Source organism: Gekko japonicus, unplaced genomic scaffold, assembly GCF_001447785.1.
Source record: "Gekko japonicus isolate JY-2015 unplaced genomic scaffold, Gekko_japonicus_V1.1 scaffold17, whole genome shotgun sequence".
Classification (NCBI taxonomy): Eukaryota; Metazoa; Chordata; class Lepidosauria; order Squamata; family Gekkonidae; genus Gekko; species Gekko japonicus.
In genome coordinates this window covers 1608852-1630323 of record NW_015163604.1, presented here as the reverse complement: position 1 = coordinate 1630323, position 21472 = coordinate 1608852, and the positions used below count along the sequence as shown (strand labels likewise).

General features: G+C 44.7%; 1 protein-coding gene across 2 annotated transcripts in view; it reads left to right on the top strand.

Annotated features, from left to right (window-relative positions):
• The window catches only part of PPM1L (protein phosphatase, Mg2+/Mn2+ dependent 1L), a 253066-nt gene that overhangs the window by 221147 nt on the left and 10447 nt on the right, over positions 1–21472 (top strand). For both annotated transcript variants that reach the window (XM_015407254.1, XM_015407255.1), the window contains exon 4: positions 11936–12097. In XM_015407254.1, coding sequence (XP_015262740.1) covers positions 11936–12097 — 162 coding nt within the window. The remainder of the gene's footprint in view (positions 1–11935; positions 12098–21472) is intronic.

Sequence of the window (21472 nt, the reverse complement as noted above, 5' to 3'; positions counted from 1 at the left end):
AAATTAACATAAGCCAACCTCCAGGCGGCACCTGGAGATCTCCAGCTACTTCCCAGACCCTTGGAACCCAGAAAACATGGCACAGGAGGAGGTGCTTTTCTACCTTAGCTGCCACTGCATAACACTCCCCTCCCCCTCAAAAATAAGTCAGAGGTGGAGAGAACCATATCTGTTACCATGAGACTGTCCTCCCATTCTACCCACTTGGGGCAGCAAAATGACTTGAGACAGCCCTGCCTTATAACTAAGCAGAAAGAAAGAAACATGGCTTGCCTCCCTCCATTTTCCGCTTCCCTCTGCCGCCCCACCAGCCACAGTCGGGACACTCATCTGGAGCTTCCTTCTAGATCTCGTTGTATTTCTTCCCACAACGGGCATTACTCCTAGTAAATAAATAAAAGGATTACTGCTGCTGTCACCCCAGAGTTAGGGGGGGAAACAGAGCAGTATACAAAGGCCTTGCTTAATTCATTTTAAACATTTCTATCCCACTCTTTAAAAAAAAAAAAAGCAGCCCTCAAGAGCGGCTTACAATATGAATTATCCCACTCTACTGAGGGGAAAAACCCTCAGAACATTCAAAACAATGAATTAGTACTAACTAAAACCAGGTCATGCTATTGGAAGGGAGAAAACTGTACTTAAAATACCATTGTAGGAATTCAAGTTTCTTACAGAACATGTTGGGTGTAAAGTTGGCTGGAAAATGTTTTAAATAAAATAAAATTTGAGTAAAGAGCATATGGACTTGATGCTTATTTCTTCCCACAGCTTGCCTTGACTGGATCATAAATTAGCCATTACAATGTGTTGCTTTTTGTCCTGGAAACTCATAATAATGGTCCACTCAGCAATGCATTGTCTCCCTCCTTCAGCTCATTAATGAACTTTTAAATATCTTTGAGACACCATAGCAAGCTGAATTATTTGTCTATCTTCTGTTCGGAGAATGACTTGTGACCAGTAAGATGTCCGGTGAGACAGAGTCTAGAAGATCTTCCATGGTACTGGATTTATTCCTGCCATAATACCAGAGCCCAAAATGTCAAGGCTGATGAGTATTTCTGAACAATTTCCAATGCAAAGATAAAAATTTCCATTATGATAGAGCATGGTGCAGATTTATTTTTTATTAGCTTCTAATTTGCAGTGTTGGATAGTCAAATGAGGGGGGGGATGAATTATGCAATGTTTCCATGGGTGTTTGGATACACCATAGCGATAGGGAAGCATAGGAAGCAGCAATGTAGCTAGAAGCGCTGCTCTCATTGTTAACAGTGGTAATTAATATTCAGATTTGGCAACCAATGGAATAAAAGTAATTACCATGCTACCTCTCAGCCTGCAGGCACCTCCTCAAATGAAGAGGCAATAAAGGGCAAGTGAGCAGAAACCGCACATTCAAAAAAGATCTCAGAAGGGATGAGTCCAGGTTTTTCAAATGTCACAGGAGAGTCAAGGGGTTTGTTATTCTAAACACATTTGGGATTTGACACAATGAAGTGCTTCTGTGTCTCATAAGTTATCAGAGCTCAAAAATCTGAATGGACTGACCATTTTTAATTTGAAGAAATAAAATACAGAGAGCACTTGCTGAGGTAGGACAGAGAGCTGGTACAATCCATTCCTGTAAAAGTCACTGCCCTCTTCTAAAGCCCCTGACACTGATCTTTAAAAAAAAAAAAATCAAAAGATCGTACCCTTCAGCATTTCACAGACAAAAATAGGTACATGTGTCTGTGGTAATGAAACTTAGAAAGGCCGCACAAAGAAATGATCCCAGCCTCTTATGAAGGAACTCAACATCTGATACAACTTGGGCTTATAGGCCCTAACTGCAACCATTCCTGAAGCCATCTTAAAACATCTGTTCCTGATTCTTCTTCTCAGAACACCCCCCTGTACTCCGAGGCAGATGGCCACACTTAAACACAGTAAAGTCTTTATTAACTGTACAGTCCTTTCATATACTCTTTACCACAGGTTTTAACACACTGATTCTCATATCACAGATCATCTCTCATCCACATATTGTGACACATTGCTGAGGGTTCTACTCTGAAGGATACTGTGTTCTAGGGCTGCCAAGTCCCCCCGGGGGTCGGATTTTCCCACTTTGGAGGCCCGATTTCCGCCGCCGCGGAATTGGGCCCAGGGGAAAACCCCACCCCGGCGTGCACATCAGCCGGAGGTGACGTGATGACGCCGGGCACGCTGGGGGCGGGGCCACAGCCATTTGAGGGGAAAACTATGTTTTCCCCTCAGATGGCTGTGGCCCCGCCCGCAGCGTGCCCGGCATCATCACGTCACATTCAGCTGACGTGCATGCGGCGCGCACGCTCGGGATGCTGTCCGGAAGCCCCCCGCCGCAACGAAAAACGGACTTGGCAACCCTACTGTGTTCATATGATCTGAAGTAGGGTTGCCTGCTCAGGGTTGGGAAATGGGGTATAATACAATGGAGTCCACCTTCCAAAGCAGCCATTTTCTCCAGGTGAACTGTAATAGGGGGAGATCTTCAGCCATTACTTCGAGATTGGCAACTCTGCTCTGCAATCACCTGTCTTCTGCTGATTTGAAATCCAGGGTGGTGGTGTGTTGGTTCAATATATACTAAGAAACACAGTGGTCCTTCTACAGGTAATGAGTAGTTATAACTATATTGCAGCAGTGGCACTATACAGCATGGCAAGTTGTGCTCTTAGAGTTCGTGTACATGCAGTGACACTAGCAGGGTTGCCAGGTCTGGGTTGGAAAATACCTGGTGACTTTGGGGGTGGATCCGGGAGAGGGTGGGGTTTGGGGAGGGGAGGGGGGCCTCAGCATGGTACAATGCTATAGAGTCCACCCTTTAAAGCAGCCATTTTCTCCAGGGGAGCTGATCTCTGTCAGCTAGAGATCAGTTGCAAAAGCGGGAGACCCCCAGGCCCCACCTGGAGGCTGGCAACCCTAGGCACTAGATATTATGCAAGGTTTAATTTCTGAGGATTCTGACAGGGCATTGAATCCTGAGGCATGATAGTTTAGCAATTCCCACTAAAAATCTTAACAATACATCCCGAAAGGCAAAAAGAATAGGGATAAAATGGTGGTGATTTTTCTAGAAACAAGTACCAGATAATAGAGACTGTCCCTGGTGAATGACAGTCAAGATCTGCCTTGTTATTTATTAGGACTGTGCAAAAAACCCATTTCCCCCCCCGAAAAATCTTGGTATTCCCAAATATTCCCAAGGCTAGTATCATTAGACCATAAGAGGTACCCTGCTGGATCAGATAAGTGATCCATCTAGTCCAGTCTTGCATTTCTCGCAGTAACCAGCTGTTTGCACTGGATTGCCACCAGAGCATAGATGGGTGCCTCTGAATAAGGAGGTTCCCTTTAGTCATCATGGTTAGTAGCCATGGAAGGTCCTGTCTTCAATGAACCTGTCTAATCCCATTTTTAAAGGCATCTGTGCTTGTAGCCATTAATTGTGGAATTCACTGCTACTGATAGTCACTTTAAAAAGAGAGTAGGTGGAATGATGGAAGGTAAATAAAAGAAAAAGGTTTTCTTAATGTAGCTATTAAGGACCATGGAACAGCCCTGCAGTAGTACATCGCTTTACGTAGTACAGTTTTGGTTTGCTTCTTTTTGCTTGTTACTTCCACTAATACCACCACCACCTTCTTTTCTTCCTCTCCATCTTACCCTCTTGTTAATTAAAAACACAGTTCAGTACAGCAGTATAGAAAATAGAATCCAAATTGGGAAAGCCTTTCCCATAGTTGGAGACCAGAGGTATTTTTCTTGATCATAGTAATTTATGAAGCATTAGTTGCCATAACGACGAAATACAGTTTTTAGGGTGTTAGTGAGGTGAATTTAGTAGGATTTTTTTTCTAGAAGGGAAGGGGTACAGGAAACACACCAGTGTAATTTCTGTAAACTGAAGGACTCCATTTACTAGCAAAAATTACATGGGACGTCTAACACACTTGTGTTAGTTGCTTTGAGGTTTATTTGTATTATTTTTACTACTATTTTACCAAAAAATGACCTTAGCACCATGTAACTGCATACAGGGCCACAGATCATTCAGCTGCTGATACGCAAGCCAACAATGACAGAACTTTATCCAACATTGTTTATTTATTTATTATTGGACCCCAAATGGGGGCTCTGCTAGCATAAGAACATTAGAGAAGCCACGCTGGGTCAAGCCAATGGCCCATCGAGTCCAGCACTCTGTGTCACACATTGGCCAAAACCCAGGTGCTATCAGGAGGTCCACCAATGGGACCAGACTCCAGAAGGCCTCCCACTGTCGCCTCCCAGCACCAAGAATACAGAGCATCACTGCCCCAGACATAGTGTTTCATCTATACCTTGTGGCGAATAACCACTGGTGGACCTCTGTTCTATATGTTTATCTAATCCCCTCTTGGAACTGTCTGAGTTTGTATTTGCCACTGCTTCCTGTGGACGTGAATTCCACATGTTAATGACTGTTTAAGAGAAAAGCACTTCTTTCTTTAGTTTCTCTATCCCATGCGTAACTTTGTAAACCTCTTATCGTCACCCCTCAGTCATTATTTCTCCAAGCTAAAGAGCCCTAACCTCTTTAACCTTTCTTCATAGGGAGTGTTCCATCCCCTTAATCATTTTAGTTGCTCTTTTCTGCACTTTTCCAATGCTATAATATCTTTTTTGAGATGCAGTGACCGGAACTGTACACAGTATTCCAAATGAGGCCGCACCATCGATTTACACGGGGGGATTATAATACTGTCTGATTTGTTTTCAGTTCCCTTCCTAATAATCCCCAGCATAGCATTTGCCTTTTCTATTGCCATCGCACACTGGGTTGACATTTTCAGTGAGTTACCTACCACGACTCCAGGATCTCTCTCCTGTTCAGTCTCTGGAAGTTCAGACCCCATCAACATGTATTTATAGTTTGGATTTTTGGCTCCAATGCGCATTACTTTGCACTTGCCCACGTTGAACTTCATTGAACCACACTGAGCAAAAAAGAGTAGTCAGAAAGTACTGCTCAACTAGCACCATTAAAAGAACAAACAATTACATATTATACAATAAAAAGCAGATAAAAAAGAACCTCATTGGATTTATAGCCCTTGATGATTCTCAAATTTCTGTTTTATGGAAATTTTTCTCATATCCCTTCTTTTCTATGAGGGTATGTGAGTGTGCATGTAAAGTGTGGTCAAGTCACAGCTGACTTATGTTGACGTGACAAGCAATATTCAACAAACACTGCAATGGGACCAGGATTGGAGGAAGAAAATCCTGCACCAAGTCGCAAGAGACAAACAGAGGTCCTTTGCCATTGGCTGCCTCTACGTAGCGACCCTGGACTTCCTTGGTGGTCTCCCATACAAATACTAACCAGGGCCAACCTTGCTTAGCTTCCAAGATCTGATGAGATTAAGTTTGCTTGGGCCATCCATCCAGGTCAGGCTTTGAGGGTAGATACCTTCCTCACAATTTCCAGTAGTGTTCTACAAGACCAGAGTCACTGCTGCAGGCTCCCACAACTGGGCTATGGCTCCTCTCACAGCCCTACAGGAGGGCCCAGAATCAGAGGCAGCACCAATACCTGTTAGATATATTCATCAGAAAACAATAGGACACCAACTTGTAACTTCTTGTATAAATTCTGACGTATATGAAGTGAGTGATGCAGCAAGATCGGGGGGGGGGGGCTTAAGTTTTCTGTAAGCCCGTGCAAACTCAAGAGACACCTGCCTGACCTACAACATTGCCGCGTTTCATTTTAAATGTTTTATTTTCAGGCTCTTGGGTATGCAGGGAAAGCTATACTTTCGCATCAACTTCGCTTTTAAATTTCCTGGTGACTTCTTTTCCTTTCAGAGTGCACGGCAGTCTGTCCGGGGACTAATACACAACGTGTGTTGTCAATTTTGGACCCTTCGTGTTAGGAATTTTCCACTTCACAGTTACATGAAATCTGGAGGCAACTGAGAAGAGCGCAGAGCTAAGTCCTACTGTACAAGGTTAAGCGAATGAAATAACAGTGGAGGGGAAGGAAAACAAAGTGAAATGGGTTTTCTCGTGACAGCAGCCTGCTGTGTAGGGTCAAGGGTTTATTGCTAACACTGCTGTCAATCAACCCTGCAGCTGAAGATGGAAAATGGACTTCCATAAATCACACTGAAAATTATCATCCTGCTGATGTTTCCCTTCTCCCTTTTCATACCCATGATTTTTTTTTTTTGGGGGGGGGGATGCATACTTCCCAAGAGCAAACATACTAGACATCTTAGAAATGCTTCTGAAATTCTTACTGTCTGGATTCTGGAGTTCCACATTACCTAATGCTGTTTCTGAACTGGAACCACAAAATAACAAACTCTCAAATTTTCTCAGGGTTTTTTCCCACCCAACTTCCTTTTTACAGAGCTCTGTATATGTTCTGTTTCTCACAGCTTTCAATTCCTGTGGATCTCATGTACATCCTTGATTCTCTTTACATAACCAGTGTGCATTGAAGCAATGATAAAATACTGCAAAAGAACAGTCTGGGTGCCATTTTAGTTTTTATCAAGATTCTTTTCGGTCAGTCTTTAACCAGTGCCCAAGATATCAGTACAGCACTACACACTAGGGCTGCCAAGTGGGGACGGGGGGGCGGGTAACACCCCGCTTTGGAGGCCCGATTTCCGCCGCCGCGAAATCGGGGCCCGGGGGAACCCCACCCCGGCGTGCGCGTCACCAGGAAGTGATGTTATGACGCCGGGCACGCTGGGGGCGGGACCACGACCATCCAAGGGGAAACTCTATGGTTTCCCCTCAAATGGTCGTGGTCCCGCCCCCAGCATGCCCGGCGTCATAACGTCACTTTCTGGTGACGTGCGTGCGGCACGCGTGCGCTCCGCGCGCACGCACTCCAGGATCCACCCGGGAGTCCCCCGCTGTGGAGGTAAGTTATACTTGGCAACCCTACTACACACAAAGGCTCTTGATGCAATCACATCAAAGTTGCTTTTTTGTAAAGTTCTGTCAGTCCACATGTACACATTGGTAATGCAGAAGGGAAGGGGATCTAAGTGAACTGAATTTACATGCTGGAATTCATTCTGGGATGGATTTCAGAAATGTACAACATCTTAATCCTTTATGGTTATTCCTGCCTCTTTAGGCCTTATTCTTCTGCCAGCAGTGGGCACCATGGTGACCTGTGATTTAGACATCGTGTCCAGTCAGTTTCTGTCTTGGAAGGGCTGTCTTGACCTTAACAACCTAATCCTAAATCCAACACACCATCGCTATAACAATGCTACATAATCTCTGTAATTCTACTATCATTGCAATGACATTGTTTGCACATTGCAGGCTGGGATGGTATCACAATTTTTAGGCTCGGGGTACACAAAATGTGTATTTCTGTTATATTCCTTTATATTTCTTTTCATGCATACATAAAGAGGTGCTTTTCATAGCCAATCTCTTGCCTAGTTGATAATTTTTCCCCTTTCTGAGTCTCCATTATATGCAAAGACAGATGTCTCAGTCTTATGAATAATCAGATGTAAATTAACTAACTGAGGTGAAAATTCACCTTGCACTCCTCTGGCCCACATAAAAGGAAACGAAAGCAACCATGAAATTAATTTTATTTACCATTAAAATGATAACTGGAACATGAATTGCAGTGATGTGAAAATAAATTAATTTTCAGCAATCCTCAAATAAGTTAAATGTCAAGTTGTGTTCCCTGGAAATGTTTTAGCACCACTTTTTAAAGGACTTGTTTCCTTGCTTCTTTTACTTCCTTGTAAAAGAACCCTTCTCCCTGATGTGGATAGCCCAAGCTAGCCCGATCTTGTTAGATCTTGGAAACCAAGCCGGTTGGGTTGGCCCTGGTCGCTATTTGGATGGGAGACCATGAAGGAATACCAGGTCCGTGATGCAGAGGCAGGCAATGGCAAACCACCTCTGAAAGGCTTGAAAACCTTACGGGGTCACCATAAGTCAACTGTGACTTGATGGGGGGGGGGGAAATCAGAATAAATCCTCAGAAGGTGGTCATTTTGGAAAGGAGGCCGGGTTCAAACTACACATACTCAAGATTCCCTTCAGTACAGATACCATTTGAGCTGATTTTGATATATTACTGGGGGAAAGGGGGGGACACACAGAAAAGGGTGTCTGTTATTTGTGCTTTTCTGTATCATTTATCAGACTGTGACAGGTGTTCTACCAATTCATTGTATATTTATTAACCCACCTCTGTAAGCTAGCTTCCTTTGGTATGAAAGGTTGTGTTGCCGAAGGACTGTATGATGACTACTGCTATAAACCAATTACATTCTATATTATCTTTTTTCTTGGAGTTTTCATCGTTGGTCTTTCATTCTGATAGCTCTTTAAATCCATTTTAAAGAAGGGAGGTTTTAGCCAAGCCTGTGAATCCTGTCACTCAAAATAAATTATGACATTTTTCCTCAACTCAGTAAATCCAAATCCCTTCCTTTGAGGGTTCGTTTCGGCCCTTCACAGCCTAGTCCTAGAATCTGATACATCAGCAAATAAATTAGAATGGGACATAACTAGCACTGTGACAATGTTATGTAAACTCTTTCACTACACCAGCACCACAGTGGCATTATTCCCATGCAGAAGGGAATGGTATCACAAAACTCAGAGCTGAAGGGCTGGTGACTTAAAAGTGTACCAGCAATAGTGCTGGTGCCATCCTTGGTCCTTCTAGAACAGGGGTCTCCAGTATGGTACCCAGGGGTCATTTCCTGCAGGAGCGCACAGGAGCGGAGCTCCGCCAGTAAAGAGCACAGAGGGCGGGCACATCCAACAAGCCCCGCCCCCTGCTCCCAGCAGCCCTCAGTCAGAGCAAGAAGCAGCCAGGTAAGTTGCAGAGCTCCCCCCAGGCCCCTGGTCCAAAACAGTCCAGTGGCACCTTTAAGACAAAGTTTTATTCAGGTACAAGCTCTCCCTTCTCTGTGAGGACAGATCTGCACGTTCCCCCCCCACACACACACACACAATAGCTAGCAATCCAAAACAGTCCAGTGGAGCCTGAGCAGTGGGTGTTGCCTTCTGACACACTTCCGGTGATGTCAGGGGGTGTGGCATATGCAAATAAGTTATGCTAATGAGTTATGCTAATGAGCTCATGCGCCTCTTTTTCTACTAAATGACCCCTTATGGTACCCATGGGCTCCATGGTGACCGCCAACACCTTCCCTGCTGCATGGCAACTGTTTTTAAAAAGTGGGCAGGGCCAGCAAGGCTTCTGACTGGCCGGTGGAGATTTGATTGGCTGTGCATATTTTTAAAAAACATTGCTTATGACAGCAGCTGCTACCACAGCACAAGGATCTTCACAGTGTTATTGAAAGTAAGCTGTGGCAGACGTTTTGTGGCTGGCTTCACCTCCTACAGCAGTCATTTTTGTGGCAGCCATTTGAGGATGTGCCCACCACAATATGTCAGAATTACAAAGGTGCCCAAAGGCTCAAAAGTGTTTGGGACCCCCTTTTTGCTCTTGAATAAAAGTTCCAGGAAGCGTGGGGAGTTCTGTGGAATGTTCAGGAGGGTTCCTCAGTGAGAAAATCAGTAACAGCAGAAAGTTTTCTTCAGCAACAGTTTGCCCAGTACTACTACTGTAAAGTGTTAGACACATTCTGGGGCATACCTTCAGTATATAGAGATAACAGTGAGGCATCAAAGGCATCCTGCACAACAAGCCTCTGTTATAAAGTTCACGTCACAATCTTCTATGGTAGGTGTTCAGGGGTTTCTCGCCAAACAAGTCCACTGAAAGAGACTCCTGAAAGTCAATAGTATGAAAGCCGTTGCCCAAGAGCAAAGTGTACATGAAAAACATAAGCATGCATAGATCCTCTCCTGTTTTGTTAGACTTACTATCAAGGGTCTGAAAGACTGTTTGGATGCTTTCACTGTTTCCTACAACATGTGGCTTGGCTCACTTGTTAGAGTCAGCAGGGTTTGCCCTCAGGGAGTTTGCTCCCAGGGCTGTAGCAGACCTAATGAACTTATTCCAAGCCACATGATCCAGTAGATGACCCCACCACCATATTGTGCCACCTTTTTTCCTCTGGGAACAGGGGGCAGAGATTGATGGACTTCCCAAATCCCACTGGAAACCAAGAGGGTGCCTGTTACTCTAGCATATCTATCTTTATGCTTTTCCCCACACTCTGCATACAAACCCTGCCTGAACCTCAACGCTGTTGCTCATTAGTGGCAACCGAGTCAGTAGTCGTGGACACCAGTACCATCTTCGATGAACAACATTTGTATTTTGATTGATCAAGATGGGTAGCTGTGTTAGACTGTCTGTAGCCATAGAAAATAACAGGAGTCCAGTAGCACCTCAAAGACGAACAACATTTGTGGCAAGGTATGAGCTTTCATAAATCGCCACTCACTTCTGCAGATACCGGTACCTGAAGAAGTGACCATTTGCATTTTGGTTGGTTTGTTTTCAAACCACAAAGCAGCAAGAAGTTTTCTGTTCTACCACCAACTGGAGAGTGTTGTACCTGTCAAACCATGCTTCACTTCATTCACCTTGGTTGCCATAGTTAATGGGGGGAGGGAATTCCGGCAGGGAGGGGGTGAGTGAATGTGTGAGAGAATGGGACCTTTGCTTCTAGAAGTCATAACCTTCCTCCAAATCGCAGCTCCTTTCCTACCCTTGCATTTCCCAGGGAGAGGTATCCTTGAGCGTTCCTCTGTACCAACTTTAGCCACAGTAACCAAAACATTTATCTTTCACTGGGTTGGGATGGCAACGTTAGGCGTGGTGTGCGTGTGACGTATGCATGGGGGAAGGAAGGGGCTTTTATTCGAATTATCGATATTAAGCTTGTACCCACCAAAAGTCTTCAGTTCTAGCACAGTGACTTACTGGATCTTGCATACAATTCAATAAACTCATCACTGCCAAGAGAGAGTTGTTGAGTGTAACTGGACAGGGGGTCTGACAGTACCTGTCGTATCCATTCTGCTGTACAGCCACACATCATAAGCCTAGCACAGCCTCAGGTTCAGTGCATGGCATCTCAAATAACAGGTCTGGGGGAAGAGCTCTGCCTGAGTGACCTTGGCGATCCACTGTCAATTAGGATGGACAGCACTGGGCTTGATGGACCAGTGGCCTGAGTAAGCATGAGGCAGGTGCATTTGTGCAGAGAATGGAGCTCAGTGTATTCACATGCATGGAAGCTGCCTGTCCTTTCTTGCTCGTAAAGCTGTAGGCTGCAGCTGCCCCAAATGTAGTTTTTTTTCCCCCCTCCTACATCTTGTAAATGGAAGTAGCTGTCACTCATGAGCCTATGAACAGGCCGATATGTCAATAGGAATTTTCTCTTTTATTACTCTCCTTGCCCAATGGGGGAAGACAGCTGTCAGGTTATCACTGGAAATACATTTCCCTTTGCCTCTTGCAATTTGCAGCCGTTTTCTAGTGTCCGTTAATCTACTGCGTACTGTGTGTGTGTGTGTTGTCAAGCATTTTATTCATCAGTTATGTAATTAGAATCATCCAGAAAAGATGGATCATCTGTGTATGCTGGGGGTTTTTTTAAGTTGTTTTTTTTTCCCAGACAGTGTGTTAAAATTAACACCTAAAATGACAGGGCAGGTGAGAAAGGCTGTGCTGGAGGATTGACCCCTGTAATACCAGCCTAAAGATCTGATAGACTAAAAATATCGTGGGGAGGGAAAAAATTGACTGCCAGATTTGATCAAGGTCTTTTAAACATACTGCCATCAGAACACTGGATGTTTCATTCAGATACAAACGCAACTGCTGTTCCCAGTAGCTGCTGGACCCAGATAACAAAGGTGGAGGGAAGAGTGTTGTGTGAGCAGTAGTGATTTTCAATTCACTGTCTTGTGCCCCCTGCTTCCCCCTTTCCAGGTACAACATGTTTGATTGCCTTACTGTCAGATAAGGAGCTCACAGTGGCCAACGTCGGGGATTCGAGGGGCGTCTTATGTGATAAGGATGGAAATGCTATTCCTTTGTCGCATGATCACAAGCCCTATCAGCTTAAGGAGAGGAAGAGGATTAAAAGAGCTGGTAAGCTTATAAAGTTTGATGTTTGCTTCCTTGGGCACTCTGGTTGAATATTGTAACAGTCTTGGGTTTTGTTGGGCTTTTCGGTTACATAATCGTCTCAAGTCTCTCCTTAGGGAGGCCATCCTGCCTCTCTGAGAACCCAGAATGTAAACAGAGAACCTCAAGGAATGGGAGAGACCCGAGGGACTTGATGTTACTAAGAATCAAGCCACACAAGACAGAAATCAGGATTTCCCAGGCTCTTGTACAAGTACATTTTAGAAATATGCCGTCCCAGTTCCGATTGGGAGGGGAGAAGGTTAGGCCTTCCATCCCTGTATGGTTTTGCTTTCAGGACCACCACAACCACTCCTGTTGCTACTATTAAACTTTGGAAGAAAAAGAGAAAGGTCCACAATTTTATTTATTTTTTTTTTTTTTTGGTCTTCCAAAACGGATAGGAACATTGATAAGGGAGTGACCATTGCTGAGTTGTAGCCTGGGGCTACGAGAGTCCATGGCTGAGTGGTAGAGCATCTGGCATGCAGAAGGTCCCAAGTTCAATCCATGCTATCATTAGTTAAAAGGACCACGTAGAAGGTAATGCGAAGGCCTCTGCCTGACAGCGTGGAGAACTGTTACCAGTCTGCCAGTCAAAGTAAACAGTATGTACCCCAGTGGACAAATTCAGTATAAAGCATCTTCATGTGTGTTTATGTGTGATATGTGAAATGATGCAGCAGTTGCAGGCTTAAACCTCCTCTTCCAAGGTAGCCCCTATCTGAATCAGATGTGAAATATCCTTTTTTAAAACACTGAGGACAGCCAATTAAGGATATTCTGATGTGTTATCTTTTTTTTTAACCCAAAGCCTCTTAAGGATCCAAAGAAACAATAAACTAGAGAAATAAACTAGAGAAAACTGACTCATGAAAGCTCATAAAAAGGTAAAGGTTTCCCTTGCTCGAAAGCCAGTCGAATCCGACTCTAGGGGGAGGTGCTCATCTCAGTTCCCAAGCCAAAGAGCCAGTGCTGTCTGAAGATGTTTCCATGGCCATGTGGCCAGCATGACTAAACGCTGAGGCACACGGAATGCTGTTACCTTCCCACTGAAGCAGTACCTATTTATCTACTTGCAATTTCTTGCTTTTGAACTGCTAGGTTGGCAGGAGCTGGGGCCAGAGATGGGAGCTCACTCTGTCATGTGGCACTAGGGTCTCGAACTGTCGAACTACAGACCTTCCGGTCTGCAGCTCAGTATCTTAACCTCTGAGCCACCGCAGCCCCCATGAAAGCTCACCCCCTGCCACAAATGTACTTTAAGGTGCTACTGGACTCTTTTCTACTAGTTGAGCCAGCAATCTGAAGAACAGAGAAACTATTCTAAGTGCCAAAAAATTCATCAGAGATCTTTAAATAAAATATTTTAATTGTTGCCTTCTACAGAGCCTATTAATATACAACTAGCAACACTATATTCCATTTCTTCCCAAACTTCCAGTCCTTTACTACTAATTTTTAATTCAGACAGGGCATGTTTGCCATGGAGATCAATATTCCCCAGGTGTGTTTCCCACCCACCAGCTGTCATGTCAAGCATCACTCACTATATTAATTGAAACTATAACATAATCATTTTCCATTCTCCATATTGGTGGCTGTTGACAAAGACACAATACTCGGTGATGACTGACATTATGCCTGCAGGGATGGGTTTAGAAAACTCACCATAAAGATGTCAGTTCCATAGTCTGGGCCTATGAGAGAGTCCAGAAGGCTTACGTTTAAATGATGAGAGCTGTAATGCTTCTTATCAGTGCAATACCTGTTTATATTAATAGCAATCTTCGATGGTAAAAGCCGCACAATATTGGTCTGTAGTGGTGGATCCAGTTGAGGCGTTCATAGATAACTCATGACTCAACTTATCTGGTCACCTGGATCCACGCCACAGTTAACATCAGAACTAGACTACTGTAATGCAATCTATATAGGTCTCCCCTAAAAATCAGTTCAAAAACTCTAGTTAATGCAGAATGCCACGGCTCAGTTATCAGGATGCGTGCATATTACACCCATTCTAAAGTCAGTCCATTGGCTGCCTATTGGTTACTGAGTTCAATTCAAGGTACTGGCCATCACATACATCATGGTCTTGGACCCCCCTAGCTGCAAGACTGCTCTCCTCCTGTGTCCCATCACAACAACATCACCCATCCAAACAGGGCCTTCTACAGGTGCCACCCTGCAATTGGACAAGATCTACAACTGCCCATACAGGTGCATTCTCTGTAGTAGCCCCCACCCAGTCAGGCCTCTGCTTGTGGAGTCAGGAAGGCTCTCGCACTTTCAGCTACAACAGAACTGTTCAGGAGAGCATTTTTGTAGAGGAATTAGGTCCATACTATAACGGAATGATTAAGGAATACATTTCAGTAGAGGGAACAGAATTGTGGACTGTACTACTAAAATGTATTTTCAGTTGCTGTATTTTTATCTTGCTCTCGCTTATTTCCACTTATGTAATACCATTTGTTGCATTGTCCAAAATGTCATATTTAATATGCCTTGTTTCAGGTTTCCGCTGCCCTAGTCCTAGTACATTGTTTGATATATCCTCATCCTATTGATTTTACTGACGTGCGTTATGTAATCCGACTTGAGTCTCAGTGGGAAAGGCGGACTATAAAATAACATAAAGAAATAAACTAAATAAGCAATGAGAAGGTCCAGGTATGTTATGGTGCTGCAGTCCTGAAATGATTATAACTTCCAGCCAATGCAGCTCATCCTGTGCCACCAGATTTTGTTTCTTTTCATTAACTGATAATTAGGGGGGGAAAGGCCGCAAAGAGTCGGTCAAGGGAGCAAAGTTGACTAGTGCACCAGAACGGTACAGAGCAAACTAGATGCAGCCCAGGAATTCCATGATTAGGATCTCCCACATTTTTTAAAAGCCTAAAGTTGTGGGAAGGGGGGTGATAGTCAGATCAGGACCAAGGCTGTGGGGTATCGTGTTCCTGGTATCATTGACACCACAGGAACCGCAATGTATTCCATGCCGTGAAACGTGCAGGTTGTGTTATGGTTTCTCTGTTTCTCCCTGCTGGGCAGGTAGCAGCTCGGTGGCAGGTTGAACACACATGAACCCATAAAGCTGCAGCAGCTGTCCGGTATTTCAGTCTTCCACATCACCTACTACCTGAACACGGGCCAAGCATTTGTTCTACCCCTGAGCCATGCCGCCTCCCCTCAAAAAGGTTGGGAAATCAGCATGGCAGAGAAGGGTTGCCGCCGTCCCCCGCCCTCCGAACTGCAACCCCGGTCTGAATCCCCAGTTCCTTTCCTGTGGTGTTTTAGTCTATTAAAAATATGGGAGGCTCCAATGACAGATCTATATAGTCAAATCTAACTTGGCCCTTAGGAATATAGTTCCGAGTTTTGTTAGACTGGAGAGTAACTAGTGAAGTGTCAATGGCCAGACCCTCACTCTGTTTAACTTCAAGTTAGCGTCTTAGTTTAGATGCATGCACACCTGATAACTTTATAGAAAAAAAATGAAGCTGAGATTCAGAATAAACTTGACACCTCTGCTTGCTAATGCTGCTCTATATCCTGTAATAATGAGCTAGTCAAAGAAGGCAGCAGTTCTCTGTTTATCAAGGAGTGGAGGGAAATGTAGATCCCCCCCCCTTCGAGAGTAAAGTAGTCTTTTAACAGCATAGCACCTATTAGCAATTAACATTTGAATCTGATTATTGTAATCCAGAAGTGGAGGCCTCATTAAAAGAGATGAATATTCCAAAATTCTCACTAAATAATCAGTAGAAGGCACCCCTGCTGGTTGGGAATGCAGCTTTATGTGATTTTGTCTCTAAATGGTATATTGGCCTCAGTGTTTTTAATTATATTAGAACTGTTTCAGTTGCTTTGGCAGGGGTGGGGTCATTTTCAGAGTAATTCGCGTTATCTCTGATTTATCCATCTTGCCTGGCTGAAAATGATAAGAGAGCATACTGGCCAGCAGCTGGTGTACACATTTTTAGCATGCATTTGCATCTCTCTGAGTGTCGCTCCCCAGCGTCTTCTGAGACGTTTGAAAGGATCCAGAGTGAGATTGCCAACCTCCAGGTAGTGGCTAGAAATCTGCTGGGATTTCTGCACGTTGGAATTCTTGAGGTACATTAGTGCTGTGACATAGTTTCCTCCAGGCCTCAGTGAACCAGTCCACCCCTGGAAAGACCGTGTTAGAATCTATAACGAGATAGCTTAGGAATTGTCTGGACGGATCAGATCAAAGCTCCTTCTAAGTTGTGCAGCCACCTAGCTATTATTGAAAGAAGAAGGCCTTCTCTGTCCCCAGCATTTGATATTCTTAAGGGTACCATGACGATATTTAGCTACCATAGTACCTTACAGTATTACATGCCAAAGGTTCCAGGTTCAGTCTGTAGCATGTCCAGCTAAAAGGAACTCAGATAGCAGGTGTTAAGAAAGACCATTCTTTGATTCCCCGAAAAGCTGTTGCTAGTCAGAGCAGACAATACTGTGCTCATGTATTGATCATAGCTAACAGCCATTAGTAAAGCAACTCAGGGAGGGGCTGTGGCTCAGTGGAAGAGCCTCTGCTTTGCATGCAGAAGGTCCCAGGTCAGAGGTCATTTTGGGGGGGAACGCGGGGGAACACAGTTCCCCCGGGTGAGGTAAGGGGGGCGGGGCACATCAGGAGCCCCCGCCCCCCGCTTCCGGCAGCCCCGCTTCCGGCCCTCATTCAGCCAGGAGGAGGCAAGAGAAGAGGGGGGAGTAAGTTGCTTCCTCCCTGCCTCTCCCCACCCCTGCCTGCCTGGGGCCAGGGAGGGCCTTCGCGGGGCTTCCTTGCACTCCCGCCGGCCTCGCAGGTCCACCGCCGGCCCCCTCATGGGGCTCGGCAGTGGAGCTGCAAGGGCGGCGGCCGGGACCGTTGGGGGCGGGGTGTATGGCCTTATGACACACTTCCGGTGATGTCAGGGGGTGTGGCATATGCTAATGAGTTATGCTAATGAGTTCCCCTAGCTCTTTTTCTACGAAATGACCCCTGTCCCAGGTTCAATCTCTGGCAACTCCAGTTAAAAGGACCAGGCAGTAAATGGTGAGAAAGATTTCCCCCTGCGACCCTAGAGAGCTGCTCTGCTGCCAGTCTGAGTAGACAGTACTGATCTTGATGGACCGATGATGATTCAGTTTAAGACCCCTTGTATGTGTTCAAGCATTCAACTTTTTAAAAAAGACACCTAGACTGAAGGCTGTTACAACATTGCCTGGTAATAAATTCCGTAAGTTAATTACATGCTGTGTCAATAAGGGCTTCCTTGCGTCAAACCTGAGCCTACTGCCAGTCTACTTCATTGGATGACCCAGACTTCTAGTATTATGAGAGGGGAAGAAATTCTCCATCCGTTCTTTCAACACTATTGATCATTTTACAAATCCTCTAACACAGGGGTAGGCAGTCCTGGATCGTTGCCAGACTGTTTTGCTTAGCATGGCGGGTCGGTTCTCCACCTAAGGGACCAAGGTGAGCCCCTGAGCTGTTGGTAACACAACTGGAGCTCAGCTTTCTCCCACTGTCTCTATCTAGGTACGACCCTCTTTTCTCTCCCCCTTCCCTCTTGTTTTCCAGCACAAGTAAACTTTCAGATGTAAACCATGCGGGGTTCTTGGCAGTCGGGTTGGGAAAAGTTGCATACCCCGGCATTATAATACCCCCCTCTCAGTGAACTTCCCCCCCTCAACTAAAAAAATAACCTTGAAGTTGCTTTAGCCTTTTCTCTTTGGAAAGGTGCTCCAACCCCTTGGTCATTCTAGTGTCCCCTTTCTCCGTCTTTCCTAGTCACCAAACTTGCAGTTGTCATTTTGGACGTGCTCGCATATAGAAATGATTTTTCCACTGGGGATCTGTGGACATTTGCATGTACAAATTACATTCCTGCCATGCCATGTGCAATCTCCATGTGAAGAGTAAAATCACGTTGAGTTGAAGAGCCACAAGCTGCATGCAGGTTCCTGACAGAAATGTAGTTTAATCCTGTTGACTTCCGCTCTTCTAACAACAGAAGGTAGCAATGCCGATGGGCTTTGCTTTTTTTAAAAAAGGAAACCCTCCAAACTAGCCTCTTCACTGCAGCTTGGAACAAAGCAGTTTTTGGTTTCATAATGAGAATTTTTAAGTGCTTTTTGCAAAGGAAAAGAAAAAACCACGAAAAGAGTTGTAAGAAAACACTTCTCATCCAACCTCAGGCAACACCACATGTGCTATGTAAAGATTTCAGTCTTTTTGCTACAGAGGCAGTGAAAAGTCACTTTCTATGCATAAGCGCTGACTGTGGAAGCTTCGATAAGCAGATCGCACCAGTCAATTCCATCAGCCCTCTCCTTTCCTGGAGAAGATGAAGGAAAAAAGAGCTCATGAATATCACCCGTTTAATTTTTTTTCCTGCAGGTGGTTGCTGAGCTCAAACATTTACTCTTGCCTACTGCATTCCCAATTTTTCATAGAATTTCAACCAAATATACTTTTAAAAAGCTAATATGTTCAGCATTTATAAAATGCTCTCAGTGTTGGAATCACTTCACAGACAGAGTCTTGTTGTCATCCAACAGACCTGTAAGGTAGGCTAGAATGTTTATCTCCATATGGCAGGTAGAGAAGAAGCAGGAGGAGGAGGTGGCTGGACTTATACCCCCACCCATCACTTGGAGTCTCAGAGCAGTTTACATTCTCCTTTCCCTTCCCCTCCCCACAGCAGACACCGTGTGAGATAGGTGGGGCTGAAAGAGCTCTCTCGAGAACTGCCCTTGAGAGAAAAGCTCTGAAAGAACATTATGACTGACCCAAGGTCACACCAGCAGCTGCATATGAAGGAGTGGGGAATCAAACCCGGTTTTCCAAGATTATAGTCCATGCTTTTAACCACTATACCATACTGGCTGAAGCTAAAGCAGAACAATACCAAACTGGCTGAAGCTAAAGCAGAGGGGGTTTTTTAAAAAAAAAAAAAAAAAAAAAAAAACCACACACACACACAAATAATTTTTAACAGTTTGTTTTATTTTATTTTGTAAGCCACCCACAGGCAGGTTTCCTGAACCTTTTATAAATAGAGTCAACAGCAGAGACATGAAGTTAACCAGGGGCCTCCCAGATGAGAGCTCATTCTCTGAGCCGCTAATCTCCACTAGGTCCAGGTGAAATATTTCTTTACCAGTTTTGCTGCAGATATCTGTCTGTTCTTTGAAGGGAAGAACGCATTGTTCAAACACAGCACTGCAGGTTGAGGCTCTTTGTCTAGGCTAAAGAAACCATATTATATGGTCTTGGAAAGCTGAATGAATAGAGCAAATTAAGGCTTACACCCACACTCACAAAGAGGCACACATACAAAAGGAAGAGATAAGAGGCAGTGATATATTGCTTTTGGCTAGTCTGCCATGCACAGTGTTGCGGGCATTCATCTATATTGCATGCAAATGATCTCCTGCCCATTACTGCATGGCCACCCACTCAAAAGGGAGGCAGCGCAATAGGCAGTGAATCCCTTATATAATGAGCCAGCATCTCCTCTTCAGTGCTAACAGAAGCAGAGATAACTATCCGCATTCTCCTCCTACATGCTACAACTGATCAGTCCCACGAGTAATCCAGGACACAAGCAGGATTGGGACAGGGTTCTGGAACAACCTCCTTGAATTTGACAGTGGAGGAAGAAATGGGTTGAAGAACTTCTTGTGCATTGGTTAGTAAAAAATGGAGTAGACAGGCAGATTTTCAGGCCTTGTCCAAGTCAATAAACGCCATGTCTTTAAAAGTCTCCTGTATACCGGTTAGCAGCCAACCAACAAAACAGGCTCAAAATGATTGCATTCTTTAGCTGAACGCATTATCCTGCAGAGTTCTTGCAGCCTCAACAACAACTAGGACCAGGCCACAACAACATGTGATTGTATACATGGGGGAAGGAGGAGGAGACTGGATTTATACCCCGCCCTTCACTCGGAGTCTCAAACTCCTTTCCCTTCCCCTCCCCACAACAGACACCCTGTGAAGTAGGTGGGGCTGAAAGAGCTCTTTCAAGAACTGCCCTTTCAAAGACAGGTCTTGTCAGAACTATGGCTTGCCCAAAGTCATCCAGCAGCTGCAAGTAGAGGCGTGGGGAATCAAACCCGGTTCTCCCAGATTAGAGTCCGCGCACTTAACCACTACACCAAACTGGCTCACGTACTGTTCCCTTGCCTAAGCCAACAGCAGAGACTGGCAAGTGTAACCCTTTAAAGAAGGCTGAAATTCTACAGAAAGACTGTTTGAGGTAGGGAGCCGGGCCTATTCATTGCTTTCCATTCCCTTTCCCTGCCAAACTGCTCCTTCTGTTTTGAAAGAGCTGTGCATCTCTTCACCCCACGCCACCACCACGCGCTCTACAGATGCTCTGCTGGATGGGAGTCACTGAATCTGATGGAGATTTGCTCATGGGTTTGAATGTGACAACCATTTGCTAGTCCTCCCTCAGGTGCTGTAGGAGAGGATTCTATTCTTGCTGCACGCAGATGTTCCCCCGCCCACCACCCATCTTCCTTTGTATTTTCTCCTCTAAAACTCAAAGCACCGAGTGATTACTTTCACAAGGCTTTTCTGGGTCATTAGCGTTACAGCTCAACCAAGGCCTCTTGATGGAAAGGAGAATAAACTTCCTTTGTGTGTGTGTGTTTTCTCCCTTTTTCTTAATGCCCCGGAGTAAGATTTTTGTCTTTAGAAGAGTGTGTCTGATGTCCCACCTCCTTCATAAATCTTTGTAAATGAGTTGTGAACCTGTCTTTGAATGGCACCAAAGGGAGACAGAGGGCTTGATTAGAACTTGAGGGCAGATGGCTCGACCAGGGAGTGGTGAAAGTTGCTTTTCTGTGTAGCAGATTGTTGAGAGGAAGCCTGGGTTTTCTCCCTGTTCAGCAGTTTGTCATATCTGTTTGGCAAGCTGGGGGGAAAGAAGGAAAAAAAACCCAAGGATGTACTTGCCTCTAGGAATCCATGTCTCAGCCATTTCAGCAACATTGGCAGGGATACTGATTCAGTCCTGCTCCTTTAACACCATGTTTGGATATTTCCTTGATTTCATGCATATCCTGGATTTCAAGATTCATAACATGAAATGTATTCTCAAGTGGATCTGTTTAAAAAAACAGCTGTAGAGGAATGGCCTTCACAATCTATTTACCCTGGCTTCATCTGTTCCTTTCGCTACCCAGTATACTTTCTGTTTTCCCGCTTGCAGCACATCTTTGTGGAGTCTATTCCCATTCATATCTACTTCAAAGTAAGTCATACTGATCTTAGCGGAACTTATTTCCATGTAAATGTGCAAAGGA